Source organism: Leucopleurus acutus (assembly GCF_964270905.1).
Source record: "Leucopleurus acutus genome assembly, chromosome: 3".
In the NCBI taxonomy this organism is placed as follows: Eukaryota; Metazoa; Chordata; class Mammalia; order Artiodactyla; family Delphinidae; genus Leucopleurus; species Leucopleurus acutus.
Genome location: NC_139145.1, coordinates 64,542,300 through 64,566,316, shown reverse-complemented (window position 1 = coordinate 64,566,316; position 24,017 = coordinate 64,542,300). Strand labels below are relative to the sequence as shown.

The 24,017-nt window shown below is 37.2% G+C and overlaps 1 protein-coding gene across 2 annotated transcripts in view; it reads right to left on the bottom strand.

Annotated features, from left to right (window-relative positions):
- The window catches only part of CDKL3 (cyclin dependent kinase like 3), a gene marked incomplete at its 3' end in the record, with an annotated part of 39,309 nt that extends 16,509 nt beyond the window's left edge, over positions 1-22,800 (bottom strand). For both annotated transcript variants that reach the window (XM_082835598.1, XM_082835597.1), the window contains exons 1-3: positions 22,321-22,800; positions 18,795-18,989; positions 10,649-10,827 (exon numbers count right to left, since the gene is read on the bottom strand). In XM_082835598.1, coding sequence (XP_082691724.1) covers positions 10,649-10,827; positions 18,795-18,989; positions 22,321-22,509 — 563 coding nt within the window. In that variant the 5' untranslated portion in view covers positions 22,510-22,800. The remainder of the gene's footprint in view (positions 1-10,648; positions 10,828-18,794; positions 18,990-22,320) is intronic.
- Between the last annotated feature and the right edge of the window lie 1,217 nt (positions 22,801-24,017).

Genomic DNA, 24,017 nt, shown 5'->3' with positions numbered 1-24,017 from the left:
TTGTATGATGACATATCATAACTAAATTTATCGTGGTGATTATTTGAAATGTATAGAAATATCAAATCACAGAGGGTTATAGGTCAATTACATTGGGTTGGCCAAAAAGTTCGTTCGGGTTTTTCTGTAAGATGTTATGGAAAAACCCGAACGAACTTTTTGGCCAACCCAATACTTTAGAAACAAACAAACTCATAGAAAACGAGATTAGATTTGTGGTTACAGCAGAGGCAGGGGGATGTGGGGGGAGGGTAAAATGGATGAAGGTAGTCAAAAAGTATAAACTTCCAGATATAAGATAAATAAGTACAAGGGATAATGATAAATATAATTAACACTGCTGTATGTTACATATAAAAGTTGTAAGAGAGTAAATCTTAAGAATTCTCATCACACAGAAAAATTAGTTTCTACTTCCTTCATTTTGTATCTATGTGAGATGATAGATGTTTACCAAACTTACTGTGATAATCATTTCATGATGTATGTGAGTCAAATCATTATGCTGTATACCTTAAACTTATGTAGTGCTGTACGTCGATTACATCTCAATAAAACCGGAAGAAAAAAAGACAGTATAAATTCCTATTTTCCTCTTTTATTCTCTTGATTTATTTTAAAAGCAATTGTATAAAATACTATGCATATAGTATATTGTTGGGCCTATAACATATAGAAATGTAATGTATGTGTAACATTATTTGCCAATAACAGCAAAAAGGAGGTAAGAGAGAGCAAAACTGTTTTGGCTAAGGAAATTACTATAGATTATAAAGTAATAATGACAACAAGGTATTTTGGGGTTTGTAACATTAATAAATTATTATACACAGCAAAAATACCACAAAAAGACAGAAAAGGGAATAAAGCTATATAGGAGTAAGTTTTCTATGTATATATCACTGGAATTAAGCTAATATAAATCTGAAGCTGATTATGATAATTTAAGGTGCACATAATAAACACTAGAGCCACCACTAAACAAATCTCCAAAACCTATAGTAAAAAAAAAAATCATTAAAGAAATTGAATTGAGGGACTTCCCTGGCTCTCCAATGGGTAAGACTCCACACTTCCAATGCAGGGGGCACAGGTTCAAACCCTGGTTGGGGAGCTAAGATTCCCACATGCCGCACAGCGTGGCCAAAAAAAAAAAAAAAAAAGAAAAAAAGAAATTGAATTGATACATTACAAGATATTCACTTAACGAAAAAGGAAAGCAGTAAAATGGGAACAGAGGAACAAAAAGGACATGAGACACAAATAAAGAAATAAAGCAGATGTGTGGACTTCCCTGGTGGTGCAGTGGTTAAGAATCTGCCTGCCAATGCAGGGGACACAGGTTCGAGCCCTCGTCTGGGAACATCCCACATGCCGTGGAGCAACTAAGCCTGTGTGTCACAACTACTGAGCCTGTGCTCTAGAGCCCGCAAGCCACAACTACTGAGCCCACATGCCACAACTACTGAAGCCCGCGTGCCTAGAGCCTGTGCTCCACAACAAGAGAATCCACCGCAATGAGAAGTCCGCGCACCACAATGAAGAGTAGCCCCCGCTCGCCACAACTAGAGAAAGCCCGTGCACAGCAACAAAGACCCAACACAGCCAAAAATAAAATAAATACATAAATAAATTTATTTTTTTTAAAAAAGGATATATTAAAAAAAAGCAGGTGTAAATCCAACTATATCACTAATAACATTAAATGTGAATAGATTCAACAATCTACTTAAAAGGCAGAGATTGTCAGCCTGAATTTCAAAAAAACATAATTCAACTATATGCTGTTTACAGGAGACACATTTAATAAATTTTACACATTTATTCAAAGATACAAACAGCTTGAAAGTAAAAGGAATGAAAAAGCTACATCATGCAAACAACAAGCACAAGAAAACTGGACAAAGTAGACTTCAAACAGAAAATGTTACTAGAGACAATGTTATAATGATAAAAGTGTCAATTCATCAGAAAGCTGTAACAATATAAACATGTTGAGAACAACTGGACAGAAGATCAACAAGGAAATAGAAGACTTGAATAATACTATAAACCAGTTAGACCTAATAGACATCTATTGGATACTTCATCCAATAACAGAATACACATTCTCTCAAGTCACATGGAACATTCACCAAGATAGACTATATGGTAGGCCATAAACAAACCTCAATAAATTTAAAAAGACAGAAATGATACAAAGTATATTCTCCTATCACAATAGAATACAATTAGATATAAGTAGCAGGAAAATTTGGGAAATGACACATTACTAAATAACAAATGTATCAAAGAAGAAATCAAAAGGGAAAACAGAAAATACTTTGAGATGAATGAAAATGAAGAAACAAAACAAAATTTAGGGTATGTAGGTAAAGCAGTGCTTAGAGAGAAATTTACAACTATAAATGCCTATATTAAGAATTAAGACAGACAACACACCTATCCCTATCTACACAGCAGCACTATATACAATAGCCAAGACATGGAAACAACTTAAATGTCCATTGACAGATGAATGGATAAAGATGTGGTATACATATACAATGGAATACTACTCAGCCATAAAAAAGAATGAAATAATGCCATTTGCAGCAACACAGATGGACCTAGAGATTATCACACTAGTGAAGTAAGTTAGAAAGAGAAAGACAGACACCACATGACATCCCTTATATGTGGAATCTAAAATATGACATAAATCAACTTACCTATGAAACAGAAACAGAAACAGACTCACAGGTTATAGAGAACAGACTTGTGGCTGCCAAAGAGGCTGGTGGGGTGGGGGAGGGATGGATTGGGAGTTTGGGATGAGCAGATGCAAACTATTATATATAGAATGGATACACAACAAGGTGGTACTGTATAGCCCAGGGAACTATATTCAATATTCTGTAAGAAACCATAATAGAAAACAATATGAAAAAGAATATATATCCATGTATCAATATAACTGAATCACTTTGCTGTACAGCAGAAATTAACACAACATTGTAAATCAAATACCCTTCAATAAAATTAATTTTTTTAAAAAAGAATTAAGACAGATATTAAATCTACAACCTAACCTTCCATTATAAGACACTGGAAAAAACAGAGCAAACTGAAACTACAGCAACCAGAAGGAAGGAACATTATTAGATTAGATTAGAGTGAAAACTAATGTAACAGAATTTTTTAAAATAGAGAAAATCAATGAAAGCAAAAGATGGTTCTCTGTAAAAATCAACAGAATCGACATTTAGCTAGAATGACTAAGAAAAAAAGAGTGAAGACTCAAATTACTGGAATCAGAAATGAAAGAAGTAACACGACTACCAACTTTACAAACATAAAAAGTACTATCAAAAAATACAATGAACAGGGACTTCCCTGGTGGCGCAGTGGTTAAGACTCCGAGCTCCCAATGAAGGGGGCCTGGGTTCGATCCCTGGTCAGGGAACTATATCCCACATGCATGCCCCAACTAAGAGTTCGCATGCCACAACTTAGGAGCCGGTGAGCCTCAACTAAGGAGTCTGCCTGCTGCAACTAAGACCTGGCACAACCAAATAAATAAATAAATAAAATATTTTTAAAATACAATGAATAACTGTATACCAACAAATTAGAGAATTCAGATTAAAGGATAGTTTCTGAGAAAAACACAAACTACTGAAATTGGTTCAGGAAGAAGTCAACAGGTACTTCCTTGGTGGCCCATTGGTTAAGACTCCATGCTTCCACTGCAAGGGGCACGAGTATGGTCCCTGGTTGGGGAACTAAGATCCCACATGCTGTGTGGTGCAGTCAGAAAAATAAAAAATAAAAAGACAATCTAAATAAACCCATAGCAAGTGAAAATTCTGAATCAGTAATCAAAAGCTACACACAGGGCTTCCCTGGTGGCGCGGTGGTTGAGAGTCCGCCTGCCGATGCAGGGGACGCGGGTTCGTGCCCCGGTCCGGGAGGATCCCGCATGCCGCGGAGCGGCTGGGCCCGTGAGCCATGGCCGCTGAGCCTGCGCGTCCGGAGCCTGTGCTCCGCAACGGGAGAGGCCACAACAGTGGGCGGCCCGCGTACAGCAAAAAAAAAAAAAAGCTACACACAAAGGAAAGCACAGGCCCAGAGGGCTTCACTACTGAATTCCACCAAACATTTAAAGAAGATGATCATGTGAATTCTTCACAAACTTTTCAAAAAATAGAAGAAGTATGAACAGTTCCCAACTCCTTTTTAGAAACCAGTATTATCGTGATACCAAAATCAGACAAAAACATCACTAGAAAAGAAAACTACACACCAATATCTTGTACACATATGGACACAAAAATTCTCAACAAAATACTAGCAAATTGAATCTAGCAACATATAAAAAGAATTATACACCATGATTAAGTGGGATTTATCCCAGGAACACAGGTTAGCTCAACATGGAAAAATCAATTAATGTAATACATTATATCAATAGATTAAAAAACGAAAATTCACATGATCATCTCAGCAGGTGCAGAAAAAGCATTTGACCAATACCCTTCCATGATAAAAACCTTCAATAAACTAGGAATTAAAAGGAAACTTTGTCAACACAACAAAGGGTACCTATGAAAAACCCACAGCTAACATCATACTTAATAGTGAAAAGATGGGGAGTTTTTCTCCTAAGATTTGGAATAAGACAAGGATGTCTGCTCTTACCACTTCTATTCAACATTGGGCTGGAGGTTCTGGTTAAAGAAATTAGGCAGGAAAAAGAAATGGAAGGCATCCAGACCAGAAAAGAAGTAAAATTATCTCTACCCAAAGATAATGACCTTTTATACAGAAAGTATAAATCCACTAAACAATTATTAGAACTAATAAGTTCAGCAAGGTTGCAAGATACAAGATCAATACACAAAAATCCCTTGAATTCTTTTATACTTGCAATGAACAATCTGAAAATGAAATTAAGAAAATTTGATTTACACTAGCATCAAAAAGAATAAAATACTGGGACTCTCCTGGCGGTCCAGTGGTTAAGACTCTGCACTTCCACTGCAGGGGATGTGGGTTCGATCCCTGGTCAGGGAACTAAGATCACACATGCCATGCTGTGTGGCCAAAAATAAAAAAATTTTTTTAATTAAAAAAATAAAAGAGGGCTTCCCTGGTGGCGCAGTGGTTGACAGTCCGCCTGCTGATGCAGGGGACACGGGTTCGTGCCCCGGTCTGGGAAGATCCCACATGCCGTGGAGCGGCTGGGCCCGTGAGCCATGGCCGCTGAGCCTGCGCATCCAGAGCCTGTGCTCCGCAACGGGAGAGGCCACAACAGTGAGAGGCCCGCATACCGCAAAAAAAAAAAGAAAAGAAAATAAAAAATAAAAGAATAAAATACTTAGGAATAAATTTAACAAAATAATGTAAAATGTAACAAATGTGGCCTAATTAAACTCAAAAGCTTTCGCCTAGCAAAGAAAACCATAAACAAAACAAAAAGACAACCCACAGAATGAGAGAAAATATTTGCAAATGATGCAACCGACAAGGGATTAGTCTCCAAAATTTATAAACATCTCATGCAGCTCAATACCAGAAAAACAGAAAACCCAATCAGAAAATGGGTGGAAGACCTAAAGAGACATTTCTCCAAAGAAGACATACAGATAGCCAACAGGCACATGAAAAGATGCTCAACATCATTAATTATTAGAGAAATGCACATCAAAACTACAATGAGATATCACCTCACACCAGTCAGAATGGCCATCATCAAAAAGTCGACAAACATAAATGCTGGAGAGGGTGTAGAGGAAAGGGAACCCTCCTACACTATTAGTGGGAATGTAAATTGGTAAAGTCACTATGGAGAACAGTATGGAGGTTCCTTAAAAAACTAAAAATAGAGCTACCATATGATCCAACAATCCCACTCTTGGGCATACACCCAGAGAAAAACATGGTTTGAAAGGATACATGCACCCCAGTGTTCATTGCAGCACTGTTTACAATACCCAAGACATGGAAGACATAAATGTCTATCAACAGATGAATGGATAAAGAAGATATGGTACATATATATAGTGGAATATTACTCAGCCATTAAAAAGAATGAAATAATGCCATTTGCAGCAACATGGATGGACCTGAATATTATCATACTAAGTGAAGTAAATCAGACAGAGAAAGACAAATATCATGATATCGCGTATATGTGGAATCTAAAAAAAATGGTACAATTGAACTTATTTACAAAACAGACTCACAGGCTAAGAGAAGGAACTTGTGGTTACCAGGTGAAAGGGTGGTGGGGAGGGATATATTGGGAGTTTGGGATTGACATGTACACACTGCTATATTTAAAATAAAATGCCTTACCATGAAAAAATGTAAAATGTATGTGCCAAAAGCTATAAAGCATTGTTGAAAGAAATTAAAGATCTGAAAACATCTTATGTTCATAGATGAGCAGACTTAACATTAAGACAGCAATATTCTCCAAACTGATTTATAGATATGCAATCCCTATCAGAATCCTAGCTGTCTTATTGGCCAAAAACCCCACAAAATTGATAAATCTGATCCTAAAATTCACATGGAATTGCAAGGGTCCCGTAACAGCCAAAACAATCTTAAAAAAGAAGAACAAAGTTGCAGCACTCACACTTCCTGATTTCAAACTAGCTACAAAGCAATGGTAATCAAGACAGTGTGGTTCTAGAACAAGGATAGAGATACAGATCAATGGAACAGAATCAGAAGTCCATAAATAAACCATCTGATTTTCATCAAGGGTGCCATGACCATTTAATAGGGGAAAAAAATCATCTCTCCAACAAATGGTGCTGGAACAACTGGCTAAACACATGCAAAAGAATGAGGTTAATTAAATTAACTTCATTTAAATTAATTAAATTAACTTCACATTTAATTAAAAATTAACTCAAAACAGATGAAATACTTAAATGTAAGAACTAGAAGTATAAACCCCTTAAAACAAAACAGAGGGGTAAATCTTCACAACCTTGGATTTGGCAAAGGATTCTTAAATATGACACCAAAAGCATAGGCAACAAATGGAAAAAACAGATAGAATGGACTTCATCAAAATAAAAAAATTTGTGTGACAAAAGACACAATTAAGAAAATGAAGAGACAGCTACAGAGTGAGAGAAAATACTTGCAAATATATACCTGATAAGGAATCTGTATCTAGAGTATGAAGAATTCTTCCAATTTAATAATAAAAGCCAATGTAATTTAAAAATGGGCTATGGATCTGAACAAACATTTCTCCAAGGAAGATATATAAATGTCCAATAAGCACATAAAAGATCAACAATGAAGTTCAACAATCATTAGTCATCAAAGAAATGCAAATTAAACCCATAATGAGATACCACTTCACACCCATTAGGATAACCAGAATCCAAAAGTCAGATAATAACAAGTCTTGGTGAGGATGTGGAGAAATTTGTAACCCTCATACTCTGCTGGTGGGAAAATAAAATGATGCAGACACTTTGAAAAACAGTCCGGCATTTCCTTAAAAAACTCGACATGGGGCTTCCCTGGTGGCACAGTGGTTCAGAGTCCGCCTGCTGATGCAGGGGACACGGGTTCATGCCCCGGTCCGGGAAGATCCCACATGCCGCGGAGTGGCTGGGCCTGTGAGCCATGGCCGCTGAGCCTGCGCGTCCAGAGCCTGTGCTCCGCAACGGGAGAGGCCACGACAGTGAGAGACCCGCGTACCGCAAAAAATAAAAACAAAAAAAAATTCGACATGGAGTTACCATATGACCCACAATTTCAAATCCTAGGTACATACCCAAAAGAAATAAAGACACATGTCCACAGTAAAATGTGTATACAAATGTTCACAGCAGTATTATTCATAATAGCCAAAAAGTGGAAACAATCAAAATGTCCATCAACTAATGAATGGGTAAATAAAATGTGGTATAACCATAAAATGGATATTATACAGCCAAAAAAGATAAAGTACCGATACATGCTGCAACACGGATGAATCTTGAAAATAGTTAAGTGAGATAAATCAGTCCCAAAGGACCAGATATTGCATAACTCCACTTATATGAAATGTCCAGAATAGGCAAATCCAGAGAAAATGAAAGTAGATTGGTGTTTGCCTAGGCCTGGAAGGGTTGGGAGGAAATGGGGAGTGACTGCTAATGAGCACAGGATTTCTTTTTGGGGTGATGAAAATGTTCTAAAATTGAACGTGGTAATGGTTGCATGACTCTAAATATACTAAAAACCACTGAATTGTACACTTTAAATCTGTCAATTGTATGGTATGTGAATCATATCTTTAAAAGAGCTGTCATTTAAAAAGGCTAGATTAAACTAAGTAGATACACTTTTGTGTAATAAAACTATTAAAAATGCAAGAAACTGATTATAATAAAAGTCAAGGGACTTTCCTGGTGGCGCAGTGGTTAAGAATCTGCCTGCCAAGGCAGGGGACACAGGTTCGAGCCTGGTCCGGGAAGATCCCACATGCCGTGGAGCAGTGAAGCCTGTACGCCACAACTACTGAGCCTGCGCTCTAGAGCCTGTGAGCCACAACTACTGAGCCCATGCGCCTAGAGCCTGTGCTCTGCAACAAGAGAAGCCACTGCAATGAGAAGCCCGTGCACTGCAATGAAGAGTAGCGCCCGCTCACTGCAAGTAGAGAAAGCCCGTGCGCAGCCATGAAGACCCAACACAGCCAAAAATAAATAAATAAAATTTTTTTTTAAAGTCAATATCATGGCTACTTTTGAGGTTAGAAAGAGTATTGTAAGTGGAATAGGGCACATAGAGGGTTTTCTGGGGTAGCCTGCAAAACTCTATTTTTCCATCTGGTGATGGAAGTATACATTTGTTGTGTGAGCTTTTCTTGTATCTGTGTTTTATTTTACATGTTTTAAAATGTAAAGATGTTAAAATTTAACATGTTTTAAAAACTCACTAGCAAATTTATTTCAAACTCAGTGTGAAGCCTTGCATTAGAATCCAAACTGACTATATACAAGGCATCAATTGTGGCTCTCTAGAATACAAGAGATTACACCTATCCTCAAGGAATTTATCTTTCAGCAAGAAGAATATTTTAAAAAGAGGTAGATAGAACTAGGCCATATTAAATATTAACTGGCACAAAATCTACATATAATGTACAACAGGATTTAGAGAAGGATATGATTTGGGGGGCAAGGGATAGGAATAAGGGGGTACATCAGGAAAGGAATTTAAGTAAATATCACAAACAGGGTAAAACTGGGAGAGATCTTACAGAGGCTACATTGATTGAGCATTTACTGCTTTTTCATTTTTCTCATTCATTAAATCATTTAATCCTCACAATAAACCTATGAAACTGGTTCCATTATTATTTCCATTATACAGATAAAGTAACTGAGGCACAGAGGTGGTCTGCATACGGTATCAGTGATAAGTACAGTTGAAAACATACCCTGGATAGACTTTGGGTAAATTAGTTTACTTTTCTTAGTAAACTTACTCACTTTCTTACTTTTTTAGTGTCTTACTCACTACCTGCCTTAGTGTGTCGTCTTATTTGAAATGGGGATAAAATACTAGCACCTTCATCAGAGGGTTGTTGTGAAAATTAGATAATTTAATGCATGTAAAGCATTTAGAACAGTTTCTAGCTTTAAAATAAGTACTTAATGATATTAGATTTTTAAAAAAATAAATTTATTTATTTACTTATTTATGGCTGCATTGGGTCTTTGTTGCTGCGCGTGGGCTTTCTCTCTAGTTGCAGTGAGCGAGGGCTACTCTTCATGGCCATGCATGGGCTTCTCATGGCGGTGGCTTCTCTTGTTGCAGAGCACAGGCTCTAGGAGTGTGGGCTTCAGTAGTGTGGCACGTGGGCTCAGTAGTTGTGGCTCACAGGCTCTAGAGCACAGGCTCAGTAATTGTGGTGCACAGGCTTAGTTGCTCTGCGGCATGTGGGATCTTCCCGGACCAGGGCTTGAACCCGTGTTCCCTGTATTGGCAGGCGGATTCTTAACCACTGCACCACCAGGGAAGCCCCGACGTTAGACATTATTATAATAACAGAACAATGGTTTCTAGGAAAAGCATGTGAGAATTATCCCCACTCCCATTTCTTGTATTCAGTTGTACAACTTGGTCCCTTTGTTCTTCAAGATTCCTTATTTGTTTATTAGATTGTTGTTTCCTATACTGTTTCACAATAGACTGAGACCTTTCTACTTTTTGAGGCATCTAGAACAGTTCAATTTAAAAATGATTTGCCAGTCTTTGCAAAGATTGTGCCGTATTCAAGAAGCAGGAAATCTGGCAGATCCTGTGGTAACACTGGCAGAGTATAATAAATGTAGAGCCTACAGATAAGCAGAGGAGGCAACTCTGTTAAGAGTGGGGCACAGCTTAAAGCAAGCATGGATACAGCCTGAGGGGTGACTGCATAGGTCTTCTGGGGCTGCGGCCACTCAGCCCCAGAGGGCAAGCATGGTAACGTCAATAGCAGGGCAGGTGCCTAGGGTCTCTCTGCTCTATTTTGGGGTGTCCCTTTTCTAGCCCAAACCCAGATGCAGAAGGCAGAGGGTGTCAGTAGTATGGGTGACAGATACACCAAGGGAAAAAAAGAGACGGCTAGGAAAGGCCAAGCAGGATTCCCAAATATACTTACTTTCCATAAGATGTATCTTTTAATACTAATTCTGGAGCTCTATACCAGCGTGTGGCCACATAGTCCGTATAAATGTCTCCAGGAGCTGCTAGCGTTCGTGCAAAACCAAAATCACAGAGTTTAGTAATTCCTGACTGGGATACTAAAATATTCTCAGGTTTTATATCTCGATGAATGATCTAAAAACAAACAGAAGATGCAATAGATTAAAATGAGGTTTCATTATCTAGAAAATCTCTCAACAATTACATAGAGAAAATCTAGCTAATTAAGACAGGAAAGCTATTTTCTTACCAAATGCAAATGATTAAGTACACAATGCAAAAGCTAAATAGTTATATACTTTCAGTTCTTGCCCCATCCATCATCTCCAAACAAAGCCAAGAAAACAGACATAATACTGAAAAGGTAAATCACATTCGTAAAAGGAAAAGTAATTAAAAGAACTTAATGGAAAAAGTTTAACTTTCCTTTAACCCCATGTCACACTCCAAGTACTGCTCTTTCTCTCATTTCCTTCGCAGCTAAACTTCTCGAAGACATTATTTTTACTCAGTCTTCACTTTCTGTCTGACCACTCATTCACTCCTCAAGGTAATGCAATCTGTCTTCTGCTCCCACATTCAAACTGCCCTAGCCAAAGTCATCAACATCCTCGTTGCTACATCCAACACACACCCCTCAATACGTATCTTACTTGGTATCTTAGTGTAAAAGATATCAACCAGTCTTCCATTCCTGACTTCTGGGACCTAAAATTCCCCAGTCTCCTCCTATGGCAGTTCCTTTTTCTCTCTCTGTCCATAAATGTAGGGTTCTGGTCTTAGGCTTCTCTTCTCTTACATCTTGTTTCCTGCACAATCTCAACTACTTTTCTTTTTTTTTTTTTTAGCACTTTCTTCACTTGGTTATGGGAACACCATATTCTTTTGGGCTTCTTCCCATCTATTGGCTGTTCCATCTCAATCTCACCTACTATTACAGCCTTAGTAACTATCCACAAACTGATGACTTCCGTATTTCTATTTCTATCTTTCCTGGTTTCCACAAGGAATGGAAGTCCACAAGAAGTCCCACAGGGCTGAACCACACATCCCACAAACTCAGCAAATCCAAAACTAAACGCATCATCTTTTCTCCCAAACTCATTTGTTCTCAACAGTCCTTTAGCTCAGCAAATGGAACCAACATAGATTCCATGGCTCAAGCCAGAAATCAAGGCACTTTTCTCCCTCAGGTTCCATACTCTCTCAACCTGTCTACTTCTCTTCCTAGTTCAAGTTCCCTCAGTTCTCTCATCAAAATTACTAGCTTACCAAATGGTCTGCCTGAATTCACTCTAATCCCCTCCAATCCATTGTCCACAGTGAAATCACAGTACTATTTTAAAATCACATGTATGATTATGTCACTCCTTCAAGGATTCCCTACCCGACAGGACAAATTTGAAGCTACGTGAAATGGCTGGTAAGGCCTTATAGGATTTGGTCTCTGCTCACATTCTAAATGTCCCTTCGCTAGCCTATTGAATATTAGCTTCCCAATTCTCCAGGTTTGTGTCATTATTTTTTGCATTTGCTGATGCTGTTCTAACCTCCTAGAACACTTTGCTTGGCCAACTATTTCCTCAGGTCTCAGCTGAGATGTTTCTATTAGATGTTCCTTCTATATGTTCTCACATTATTCTGCACTTCCCCCTTCACAGCATTTGTCATGCTTATTATTAATTGCCTATTTACTTTTTTGTCACTCCCGTTAGCCTGTAAGTTCCATGAGGGCAAGATGTATGTCTGTTTTGTTCAGGCTATATCCCCAGGGCCCAGTACAATGCCTAAAACAAAGAAGGCATTTAAAACCTTTATCAAATGTATTAAGCATATTCTTGTCACCAGAAAAGTATCATGACACGAGTGAAAATATCTTGGTGACAGAAATCTGGGATCTTTCCTTTTTTATACAACTTGCTGCTATAAGCCTTTGGGGATGGCTCTTGTTCTGCCTCACTCTTCCTCCTAAATGGCCAAATAATTAATTTAGGGTAATGAGTCACCTTAAAGGAGACATCTATAAAACTATATTAGTCCTGTTTTACTTCTACAACTTTTATTGAGTGACTACTATATGCCAGGCACTATACCAAGATCTGAGGATATAACATGAGAAAAAATAAACATGGAAAAGCACGTTAAGATACCACTTCACACATTCTGCCTACTACACATCCATCACCCTCCTCCTCAGTGCTCTAAACATGGGGGAGAAAGATTCACTCAGCTGATGTCCTAATGTTCTCACTCGTTTTAACAACTAACACCATGACTACATGCAGAACTCTATCCTTGAGAATCAAGCACTCTCTAAATCCCAACTTTTAAAATTCTGTGTTTTGACAACATCCTCCTTGGTCTTCCACAATCACTGAGACCTCTATAAACACAGTATTTCTTTCTATGTGTCTAGATCTTCTTTAATTTCTCTCATCAATGTTTAATAGTTTTCAATGTATAGGTCTTATATATCTTTTGTCAGATTTTCTCTAAGTATTTTATATTTTTGATGCTGTTACAATGGTATTTTTAATTTCAATTTCTGATTGTTTGTTGCTAATACACAGAAATACAATTAATTTCAATATATTGATTTGTATCCTACAACCTTGATAAACTTACAAGTTAGTTCTCTTAACTTTGTTGTAGATTCCATAGAATCTCCTACATAGATGATCATGTCATCTGTGAATAAAGACAGTTTTACTACTCAAAAAAAAAAAAAAAGATACCACTTCACACCCACTGGAATAGCTATGATCAAAAGACAATAACAGGAGGATGCAGAAAAACTGGAATACATTGTTGATGGGGATGTAAAATGGTACAACCACTTTGGAAAAAGTTTGGTAGTTTCTTTAAAAAGTTGAAACATAAACTAACCATGTGATGCAGCAGTATTCTTAGCTTGTCCTATTTCTATTGCTCTCTCCCCAGCTTCTGGTAGCTTTGTAAACCAACAGCCCGCCAAATCATGGTGAAAACTAGCAGCCTAGCTGCCACCAGAGGGAGTAGAATAGGGCTGTATCTCCTCCAAAGCGCCATCCCCAGGTAATAGTCATTATTTGACATGTCTGGCAGATCACTGGAAAATCGTACTAGAAGTCTTGTCATTACTGACCTAACTCAGAGCTGGCCCAAGCAATCAGCCTTCTTAGCAGCCACTATATAACATTATAGCCACCTGAGGAAGCTATAACAGGACAAACAACAAGCTGACCAAAACACTTAATTAAAAAGAAAGGCTGTTTAGAATGGATAAACAACAAGGTCCTAATGTATAGCACAGGGAACTATATTCAATATCTTGCATGATAAACCATAATGGAAAAGAATATAAAAAAGCATGTCTCTATGCGTATAACTGAGTCACTTTGCTGCACAGCAGAGATTGTCGCAACATTGTAAATCAACTATACTTCAATTAAAAAACAAAAGAAAGGCTGGAGTTGAAAGGTATTATAAAGTTTAAGCACAAATTGTGGTGAGACTAACAGGTTCAAATCCCTACTTTACCGCTTGATATTGTGAGAGTGGGGCAAGATTCATAAACATGGCTTCTTCATCTATAAATGGGGGTGAAATAAATACATATTTCCTAGTGTGGTTTTGAAGTATAGTACATATGCCTTAATATCTGTAAAACACTGAAAACGTTTAAAATAGCGCCTCATGCATGCTGCCATAAAAATGTTGATTACTATTATGATTCTTCTGTAAAAAAGAATTGAAGACATTCTCTGTATTCTGACATGGTGTGACCTCCAAGATATAATGTTAAGTTAAAACAAAATATGTGTGTAAAACAAGAGAAAAGAAAGAAAGAAAGGCTGGGAGTGAGATGTCCGTAAAGGGTTTGAAAAGTTCCAACATATTCCTGAGAATCATGGAGGGTACATGCACAGCTGTGCACACACCCAGGGAAGACCTGAGATTGTCCCTAAGCTCTCAACACTGGCAGACTTTAAGGTTCTACACAAGCAGGAAGGTAAGGCTAAGGCAGAGTTGTAAACTGTCTGCCTGAACATTGAAGACATGGCCCAACACAGATAAAGAGCCCTCAGTAAATATGGCTGAGAGATTTACTGGTTTCAAGAATTGAAGGAAATTTCTGTCCAAACCTTAGCTGACCACTAAACTAACTGAGCAGAGATTTTAGTGGTCACACGTGATAAAGAATTCAGACTTCACAGAATTAGTTCAGCAAAGTAACTAAACAAATAGCAAAAACTACAAACCCTGAGAGATGGGAAATTCTGACTTCCAGAGTTAACACATATTATTTTAAATGTCCAGTTTTCAACAAAAAATCACAAATGTCCAAAAAAATCCCCTCAAATAGGTGTGCAAAGAAACAAATATGGCCATGCACAGGAAAAAAAAAAAAGCAGTCAATAAGAAGCTTTCCCTGAAGAAGCCCAAACATTGAAGCCACTAGACAAAGACTATAATTGGCTATTTTAAATATGTTCAAGGTTAAAGGAAACCATGTCTAAAGAACTAAAGTATGAACACATCTCACCACATAAAGGATATCAATAAAGAGAAAGAAATGATTTTTTAAAAAACCACTATCGAAAAGGCAAAAAGGCAATCCACAGAACGGGAGAAAATATTTGCAAATCATGTATCTGATAAGGATCTAGTATCCAAAATACAGAAAATACAACTCGACAATAGAAAAATAATCCAATTTAAATATGGGCAAAGGACTTGAAGAGACATTTCTTTAAAGAAGATATACAAATATAAACTTGCCTATTCTGGATTTTTCATTTAAATGGAATTTATACTTATGTCTTTTGCATTTTGACTTTTTTCATTCAACATAATGTTCTCAAGGTTCACTCATTTTGTAGCACGTATCAGTACTTCATTCCTTTTTGTGTTTGAATAAATCCCACTGTAGGGTTGTACCGCATTTCGTTTATCCATTCATCAACTAATATACATTTGAGTTGTTTCCACTTTTTGGCTACTTTGAATAATGCTGCTATGAACATTCCTGGGCAGGTTTCTATGTGAACATATGTTATCAATTCTCTTGGGTAGATACCTAGGAGTAAATGTGCTGGGTCATATGGTAATTCTATGTTTAACTTTTCGAGGAACTGCCAAGCTGTTTTCCATAGCAGCTGCACCATTTTACATTACCACCAGCAGTGTATGAGGGTTCCAATTTCTCTACTTCCTTGCCAGCATTCATTCTTGTCTGTTTTTTAAATTACAGCTAGACTACTGGGTGTGAAATGGTACCTCATTGTGATTTTGATATGCATTACCATAATGACTCAGGATATTGAGCATCATTTCATGTGCTATCAGCCATTTTTATATCTTCTTTGGAGAAATGTCTATTGAGTCCTTTGCCCATTTTTAAATTGGGCTGTCTTTTTATGTTGAATTGTATTTTATATATCCTGGATACTAGTTGCTTAACAGATATATGATTTGCAAATATTTTCTCCCATTGCGTGAACTGTCTTTTTACTTTCTTGATGGTGCCCTTTGATGCACAAAGTTTTTAATTTTCATGAAGTCCAATTTGTCTTTTTCTTTGATTGCTTTTGATGCATTAATACATGATCACACACAGATTTACACCTATGTTTTCTTCTGAGTTTTATAGTTTTAGCTCTTATGTTTAGGTTTTTGATCCATTTCAACTTAATTTTTGTATATGGTGTGAACTATCAGACTTTGGATTCAGTGAGTTTAATTCTCCTTTATTTTGTAGTGAAATGCTCCAAAACTACATAGAACTCCATATTACAATGATTTATAATAACTCTGTTCCATATGCTTGAATATTTTTGTTTAATTTTTTTTCCGCTGCACCATGCAGCTTGTGGCATCTTAGTTCCCTGACCAGGGATCGAACCCTGGCCCTTGGCAGTGAAAGCACAGAGTTCTAACCACTGGACCACCAGGGAATTCCCCTTCAATTTTTTTGACTATTGATTCACTTTCTTTGTTAGTTTTAAGATCATTTATATTTTTTTCCATTTGGATTCCATTAAGGCATTTTTGTTTGTTTTAGTGAACTACTGTTGACTTACAATATTGTGTTAGTTTCAGATGTACAGCAAAGTGATTCAGTTACATATTTTTTTTCAGATTATTTTCCACTATAGGTTATTACAAGATATTGAATATAGTTACCTGTGCTATATAGTAAATCTTTGTTGTTTATCTATTTTATAGTAGTTTATTATCTGTCAATCCCATACTCCCAATTTATCCCTCCCTCCCTTTCCCCTTTGGTAACCATAGTATGTTTTCTACGTCTGTGAGCCTGTTTCTGTTTTGTATATAGATTCATTAGTATTACTTTTTAGATCCCACACACAAGTGATATCATATATTTGTCTTTCTCTGATTTAACTTAGTATGATATTCTCTAGGTCCATCCATGTTGCTGCAAATGGCAATACCTCATCCTTTTTACGGCTTAATAATATTATATATATATATCTATTTAGATATAGATATATCATCTGTCTAAACCTATCATCTGTTGATAAGACACTTGGGTTGTTTCCCTATGTGCTTGAATTTAAACACCCATATAAGTTCAAAATTGTTACTTTAGTTTTACCTCCTCTTTGAAGTTTTCTACTCTCAGTCTAGACCATACTGGTGTCTCCCATTATTCAACAAATATTTTTAAAGTCTACTACAGGCAAGACACTATAGGGATACAGATAACATATAACTATTCCTGACTCCTTATCTGCACTATTTAATGAGCACTTAAAACACACCTAGTGTTAAACACTACCTACTACCTAATTTGATCTTTATAAAAAATCTGTGAGGTACTATAGTATCATTTTACAGATGAGGAAAATGAAGTTCAGAGAGGTTAGATAACTTCCTGGGGCCACAGAGTAATGGGGCTACCATCTTTCATTGTGCAAGTGTGAACTCCACAAGTTGTGTGGTTATCCATACATAAGCTGGTGGGTGAAAATCCAGGACAGTCTGATTCCAAGGACTGTGTGCTCTTAACTATTACATTATACTGCCCCCCGATGGATCCAGTCGGCAAGGAAATTACAATCTGAATTTCCAGTTGCTATCACGACCACATTTTTCAAAGCTGCAACATGAGATGCACTATTACCAAGACAGCAAATTAGAAATTAAGGTATCTGAAAAAGCCTAGGGTATATAGATGTTATGCCTATGTCACTTACTAATAAAACTATTTTTGAAGCTTGTACTGTTATTTCACAAACATACATCTAACTTTACAGAAAGTAGAGCTCATGTTGGGAACAAAGTATGTCCATAAAAACCTGCTGAGATAAACATTAACTAAACAATGCTAAAAGGCAGCACTAAAAATCAAGTTGATCTTCTTTCCTTTCTTGACTTAAATGACAAGGCTCTACACCCCTCAGCCACTTTATTTCTCTGTTCTTTCCCTAAAGGCATCCACCTTCTCCTGCCATTCCCCTGGCCTAGTTTCCAGTTCCTACCTCCAAACCTCCCTTCATCTGAGCTGGCTTGACTTTCGATGTTTTAATGTACTTTCATTAATAAAAGATGCCCCAGTTGACTGTTGATTCCTCTATACCTCCTTTAGCATCCCATAGTTGGTCTGCCCTATAGTTACACTATGCGTTCAATACGTTTTTGGTTCTGCAACTGAATTATAAGGTAGTAACTCCCTTGATCTCTCCATTTTCAGGATGTCAATTAATATTGTCCAGAAAAATAATTTTAACAACTTTCATAAAAACAGAACAATGTTTAAAGGGCACTTACAATTCATATTCATCCTACAGTTTGGCTTATTTTTAAGCACTTACATTATTTTTTTAAACATCTTTATTGGAGTATAATAGCTTTACACTGTTGTGTTAGTTTCTGCTGTATAACAAAGTGAATCAGCTATACGTATACATATACCCCCATATCCCCTCCCTCTTGCATCTCTCTCCCACCCTCCCTATCCCACCCCTCTAGGTGGTCACAAAGCACTGAGCTGATCTCCCTGGGCTATGCGGCTGCTTCCCACTAGCTATCTATTTTACATTTGGTAGTGTATATATGTCAATGCCACTCTCTCACTTCGTCCCAGAAGCACTTACATTATTATTGTGAAGATATTCAATTGCTCGAAGAATCTGGAAGAGGTATTTTCTAAGTCGTTTACTCTCTAGTCCATGACAATAATGTTGTAACTCATCTAATACTGTGTGGTCAATAAATTCAAACACCAAATGAATTTTCTTTTTCTGTCTAAAAACTTCAATCAGATTGACCAGGTTTTCATGACGAAATTGCTATTAACAAGAGAAATGGATTTTTAGTATTTCATGCACCATAATTTGCACATATAAGACCCATATAATTTTTAAAAGAAGAAATATTCTCTGCTTCTTTTCCTCCATGCATTTCAATAAAAATTTCTCAACTGGTTTGCTTACATTCCTATTTTTTAAATGTTAATTTATTTAATAATTAATATTTATAGAACAGAGGGAGATGTATTGCTTTACTTCAAGTTGACATTTGGTTGCCTACTAAAACAATTCAGAGTTAATGTACTAAAATGTAACTTGGTATTCTGCTAAGAGATATCTTCCTATCTTTTAAATTGGTTTGTGATTAAAAGGTCCTTATGATTTCAAATGAGCATGGATTCCAGTGCCACTGAGCATGTAATCTGAATTTATAGAAGTTAATTACTCTCTGAGATTTGTCCTGAACTCTCAAGAGTAAAATATAAGTTCCAGGTGGACGTTATAAATTCACCACACTGTAACAAAAGGGTATCAAAATATCCAGAAACTTTTCATATATGTGAGATACCAATTTATATCCATAGGAACTCTACATAAATATACAATTATTTGTGGGTACATTTTTGTTCATTGTCTGTAATATTCTATTAAGCAACCAAACACATTTTTAGAATGCTAAGCACTCACTGTCAAGATAATTTCAAAATGTCAAAAATGGCATGTATCAGCTTAGAAAACAAAAGAGGTTTATCATTTTATGCTGCTAATTCTATTTTTTAACACACTGACTTAATTATAATCAATTCTCAAATATTTAACTTTCTCAAATTACCAAAAATATTTATTCATTTGGCTAAAAATTAAGGGGTATATTTTTGATGTTGGATTCATCAAAAAGCTATACTTGTAAGAAAAAAAGTTTGCCTTTATTTCAATGGCACAACATCCATTTTTCTACTTATCTGTACTAATACATAGACTAAATTCCTCAAGACATGACTAATAGAAAAACATGCCAAAATATAATGCCGGATTCCTTTCCTATTTTTGCTCCCAATCCAATTTCCCTGGTTGGTGGGGTGCCAGAGTGCTGCAGCAACAACATGCTGGCAGTAGCAAAAAAAAAAAAAAAGACTGCCTTTAGACACTATAATATTAATCCTTCAACTAAGGAAAATTACTGGTGTCTTGACCAGTCTTAATTTTAAAGGCAAAAGCAGATAAGGATGAATGCAAGTTAATAAGCATTAAGGAACATCCATCCAGGGGTAAGGAATCAGTGACTTTCTCAGATAAACCATAAAACCACTAGAAATACTCCATTATCCTTTTTCAGCTTGTTTACTTTTGTTTTCCTTTATAAATAGAAAACTTTTCTACAGATATTCTCACTAATTACTCTAACTGTAATTTATTTAATGAAATTCCAGCAGATAAAACTTTAGTTCTAATTAAGTCATTATGGCAGTGTTTTTAGACTAAGAATGTTAACTAATCCAAGAAATCTCTCATGGAATTAGATCTGATGAAACTACAAATTCTACAAGAAATAAGCCAATGCGAAAAAATAGTTAAGCAATCTCTAAATAGTTTGCATAATAGTTGTAATAGTACATTTTCAAATTCATCTCTGTGTTCTTGCCACATATTGGTTATTTTTACAAAACAATTAAGAAGCAAAAAATAATTAGCTTAAATGAAACAAAGATGAAGAAAGAGCAAAAGATATTGCCTGGGAAAATGTCTCCTTCTAGTCAGATTTTCACTTACAGTGCACAAGTTGCCTTACAGTATTATTATGCTTTAGGTCATCAGGATAAGGACAGGTATCGCTCACAAAATCATAACATCTTTACTGACTTTAACTTTCCTTTTCATTGTCTAGAAATAGAGCAGTTCCAACAATCTAGACATGCCTAATATATTTCTTCTATTTAGAAAGCAAATTGATCCATCATATCTAATATAGACTTACAAAGAAAGAATATTACTTTTGTATCAGATAAAAAAGAACAAGAACAGTATCTGTTTTCTTCATCACATGTAAAAACATCTAGGCAATGAACCTTAAAGCATCTAGATAAATGCCAATAAACAAAATACATATGTATATTTATTTTTTAAATCACTAGTTTTGTACCCAATTGCCAATGAATCTTAATGCTCCTTTCTTTACACTCCTGAGGTCTTTCCACTAAGTGGACCAATCATACCTACATGAAATTCTATCTTGTCCCCTGATCTCTCCTGTTATTGTTCTCCACCTCTAAACGCCTACCTATCATCTTTACTGCACTGTATTCCTGTCACCTCAAATTCAACATTTCTAAAACCGAACTAGTTCCCAAACCATGTCTCTTTTGGGTCTTTCATATTTCCATCAATGGTAGCAATCACTGAACCTCAAAGATACCTTTGATTCCCCTTCTGTTTCCTTCTACACTTTCATGTCTTTAGTAATATATTATGTTCTAACTCTACTTTCCATTCAAATTGCTGCATTCTAGCAAGGACCCTCACATTTAACAGGATTCCTGAATTAAAAACACAACAGATCTCCCTATTTTTACTTTCTCAGTCCTCCAATCTATTCTAAAAAATAATGCTAGATTAATATTTACAGTTTCTTTACTCTGAATTCAAAACCTCGCACCTCTCACAAAATCAAGTTTTGATTCCTTAGCCTAAAAGACAAGACTTTAAAACCTACCTCCAGCTTACTTCTCTAAAATCACCTCCTTCTATTTCCATATAAGAAACTCTACAGGCAAATGCACTTTGTCCTTTCTGCTCTGCTCTTTGTCCTGCCTTCAGCCTCTCTGAGCTTATGCTGTTCCCCTAACCTGGAATACAACAGTCTCTCCCTCTTTCCTAAATTCTACATACCCTTTAAGGCCAAATTCATGTTCCATTTCCTCCAAGAAACATTCCCTACCCAACAGGACTTTGTGTTAATCACTTGGCTTTTATTATCAGCCACTTAATAGTCAGTATTATTTGTATATGCTCTCTTGTCTTTCTAATTAATAAAAGTCCTGAAGAGCAGGTACTGTCTTTTACATCATTATAGTCACAGCATCTGGCACAAAACACTGCACAAAGCAGACAATTCTACTAAGTATTATACCTGGATATTTCTGAATAATTATTTCACAATATTTGGCATAGCTTTTGTTACATTATACATAAGAACATATATCTAGTATCACTGTAAAATTACAAAACGTACACAGTAAGGTAAGCTATGACACTTGTTTTTCTATTAATATGTCCAAATACATGTTAACTGAAATATTCATTATATAATTTTTTATTCCATAACAACTCCCCTTTTGACTTACAGAGAGCAATTAAGGCAAAAGAAGCAAACCTTTAGCAACTTTATTTCTCTCGTTGCAATTTTGTTGACAGACTTTTCTGGTTTCTCATAAAATACCTTAATGGCCACTATCTGCCCAGTATCCTTATGTTTACATTTCATGACTGTTCCATAACTTCCCTCTCCCACTTTTCCAAGGGTTTCATACATCTCCATTTTCAAGCCCAGCTTCTTCTTCATAAAAAGAAAGGGGGGGGGGAAGAAGGTTAAACATTTATACCTTTATTTATTCAAGGCGGATAATGCATTTCCACAATAAACCTATACTTAAAAATACGGAAACAGGAAAAGTAGAAATCTTTTCACAGATTCTGTTTGTCTTTGGGAACTGCCAGTTCGGCAGTAAGGGGTCCTTGTGGGGCTCTGGCCCCCACCAGAACTTGGGGAGCTTCCTGCTGTCAAGATCAGTCCCACCAAGAGTTAAGATTCGCTCACTACATGTCACCTATTCATCATGAGTGGGGTCCCCACACGTCCAGTCATGCCCGCGTCAAATATGAGGTTCCCGCAAAGCTGCAGTCGCCAACAGGTCAGGCCTTGGGGCCCAAGAAAACCTCGGTCCCACCCGCTCCTCAAACCAGGCGTCTTAGAGTCCTGGACCAGTGCCGCGCCCTTTGCCCCTCAGTCGACCTCGTCCGGACAGCCGCCGCCGCCTCAGCCTCAGCCCATTCTGCAGTCCCGCCGGCCCGGCTCCGCGCAGTCTCAGCCGGGAACCAGACACCGACCCTACCTATCCAGTCAGCTCCCAACGGCCTGCTGCCATGGCAACGGTGCACCGGGCCTCTCGCTCGGGGCCTAGGGCGCAAGACCGGAACACCGGCCAGGCCCGAACCGGAAGGAAAAAGAGGGAACAAGCAGAAAAGAGTTCCTGGTGGGCACTAACTGGAAGCCTCCTTGAGGGTGTAAGTGGCGAATACGAGCTGCTGTTGATCAAACTGGGGCCACTACACGAGGTTGGTTTTGAGCGGCGATGGGGGAGGGTCGCATTTTGACGGCAGCTTGAGTGACTGCAGATCCTCTAGGGAAGGGGAACCGGCGTGGAAGTTTATCCGACCTGCGTCTTAGATGCCCCCAGGCCCGTGAACACTTGCCACTTGTGTCGGATCCTAAAAGGATGCCTGGTGTCACCAGGCAGAGATTTCTTGTAAAACGAAACTTCCAAGGAAGTCTTCTGTAATTATAGTTTTCTAAGTTACCTAGTTACGTTAATATTCCATAGATCTGATTTCGACCTCAGTTGTTGACATTCATCCTTAAAACAGGGATAAAACGATTCATCAATCAAGAACATTTCTTGAACACCTCTTATATGCTTAAAACGGTTTTTTTGAACTCATAGTAATCCTCCTTTTAAAAAACTCCCTTCCTACATGTCAAAACTCTAAAAGTCCCTCTTGAAAAGCAAATAATTCATAGGGCTCCACCCCACCCCCCCCCCCGCAAAAGAGGCCTTAATCTAATTGCTTAAGAACTAGACATGAGGTTCTGCTGGAGTGCCAGCCTCCAATGAATAAACTGAATATCACTGGAAGCGCCCAAGGAGTGCTGTCTTTGTTAGGGCTTTCATTTCTTTTTTCTGTAAAAAGAAGTTAAGTGTAAGAGGCCAAATCTCACTGTGCTGCTTGGAAATAAGATAAAGCACTATTACTATCCGATAAATGCTAATCCAGTTGGTCTCACCCCACCAT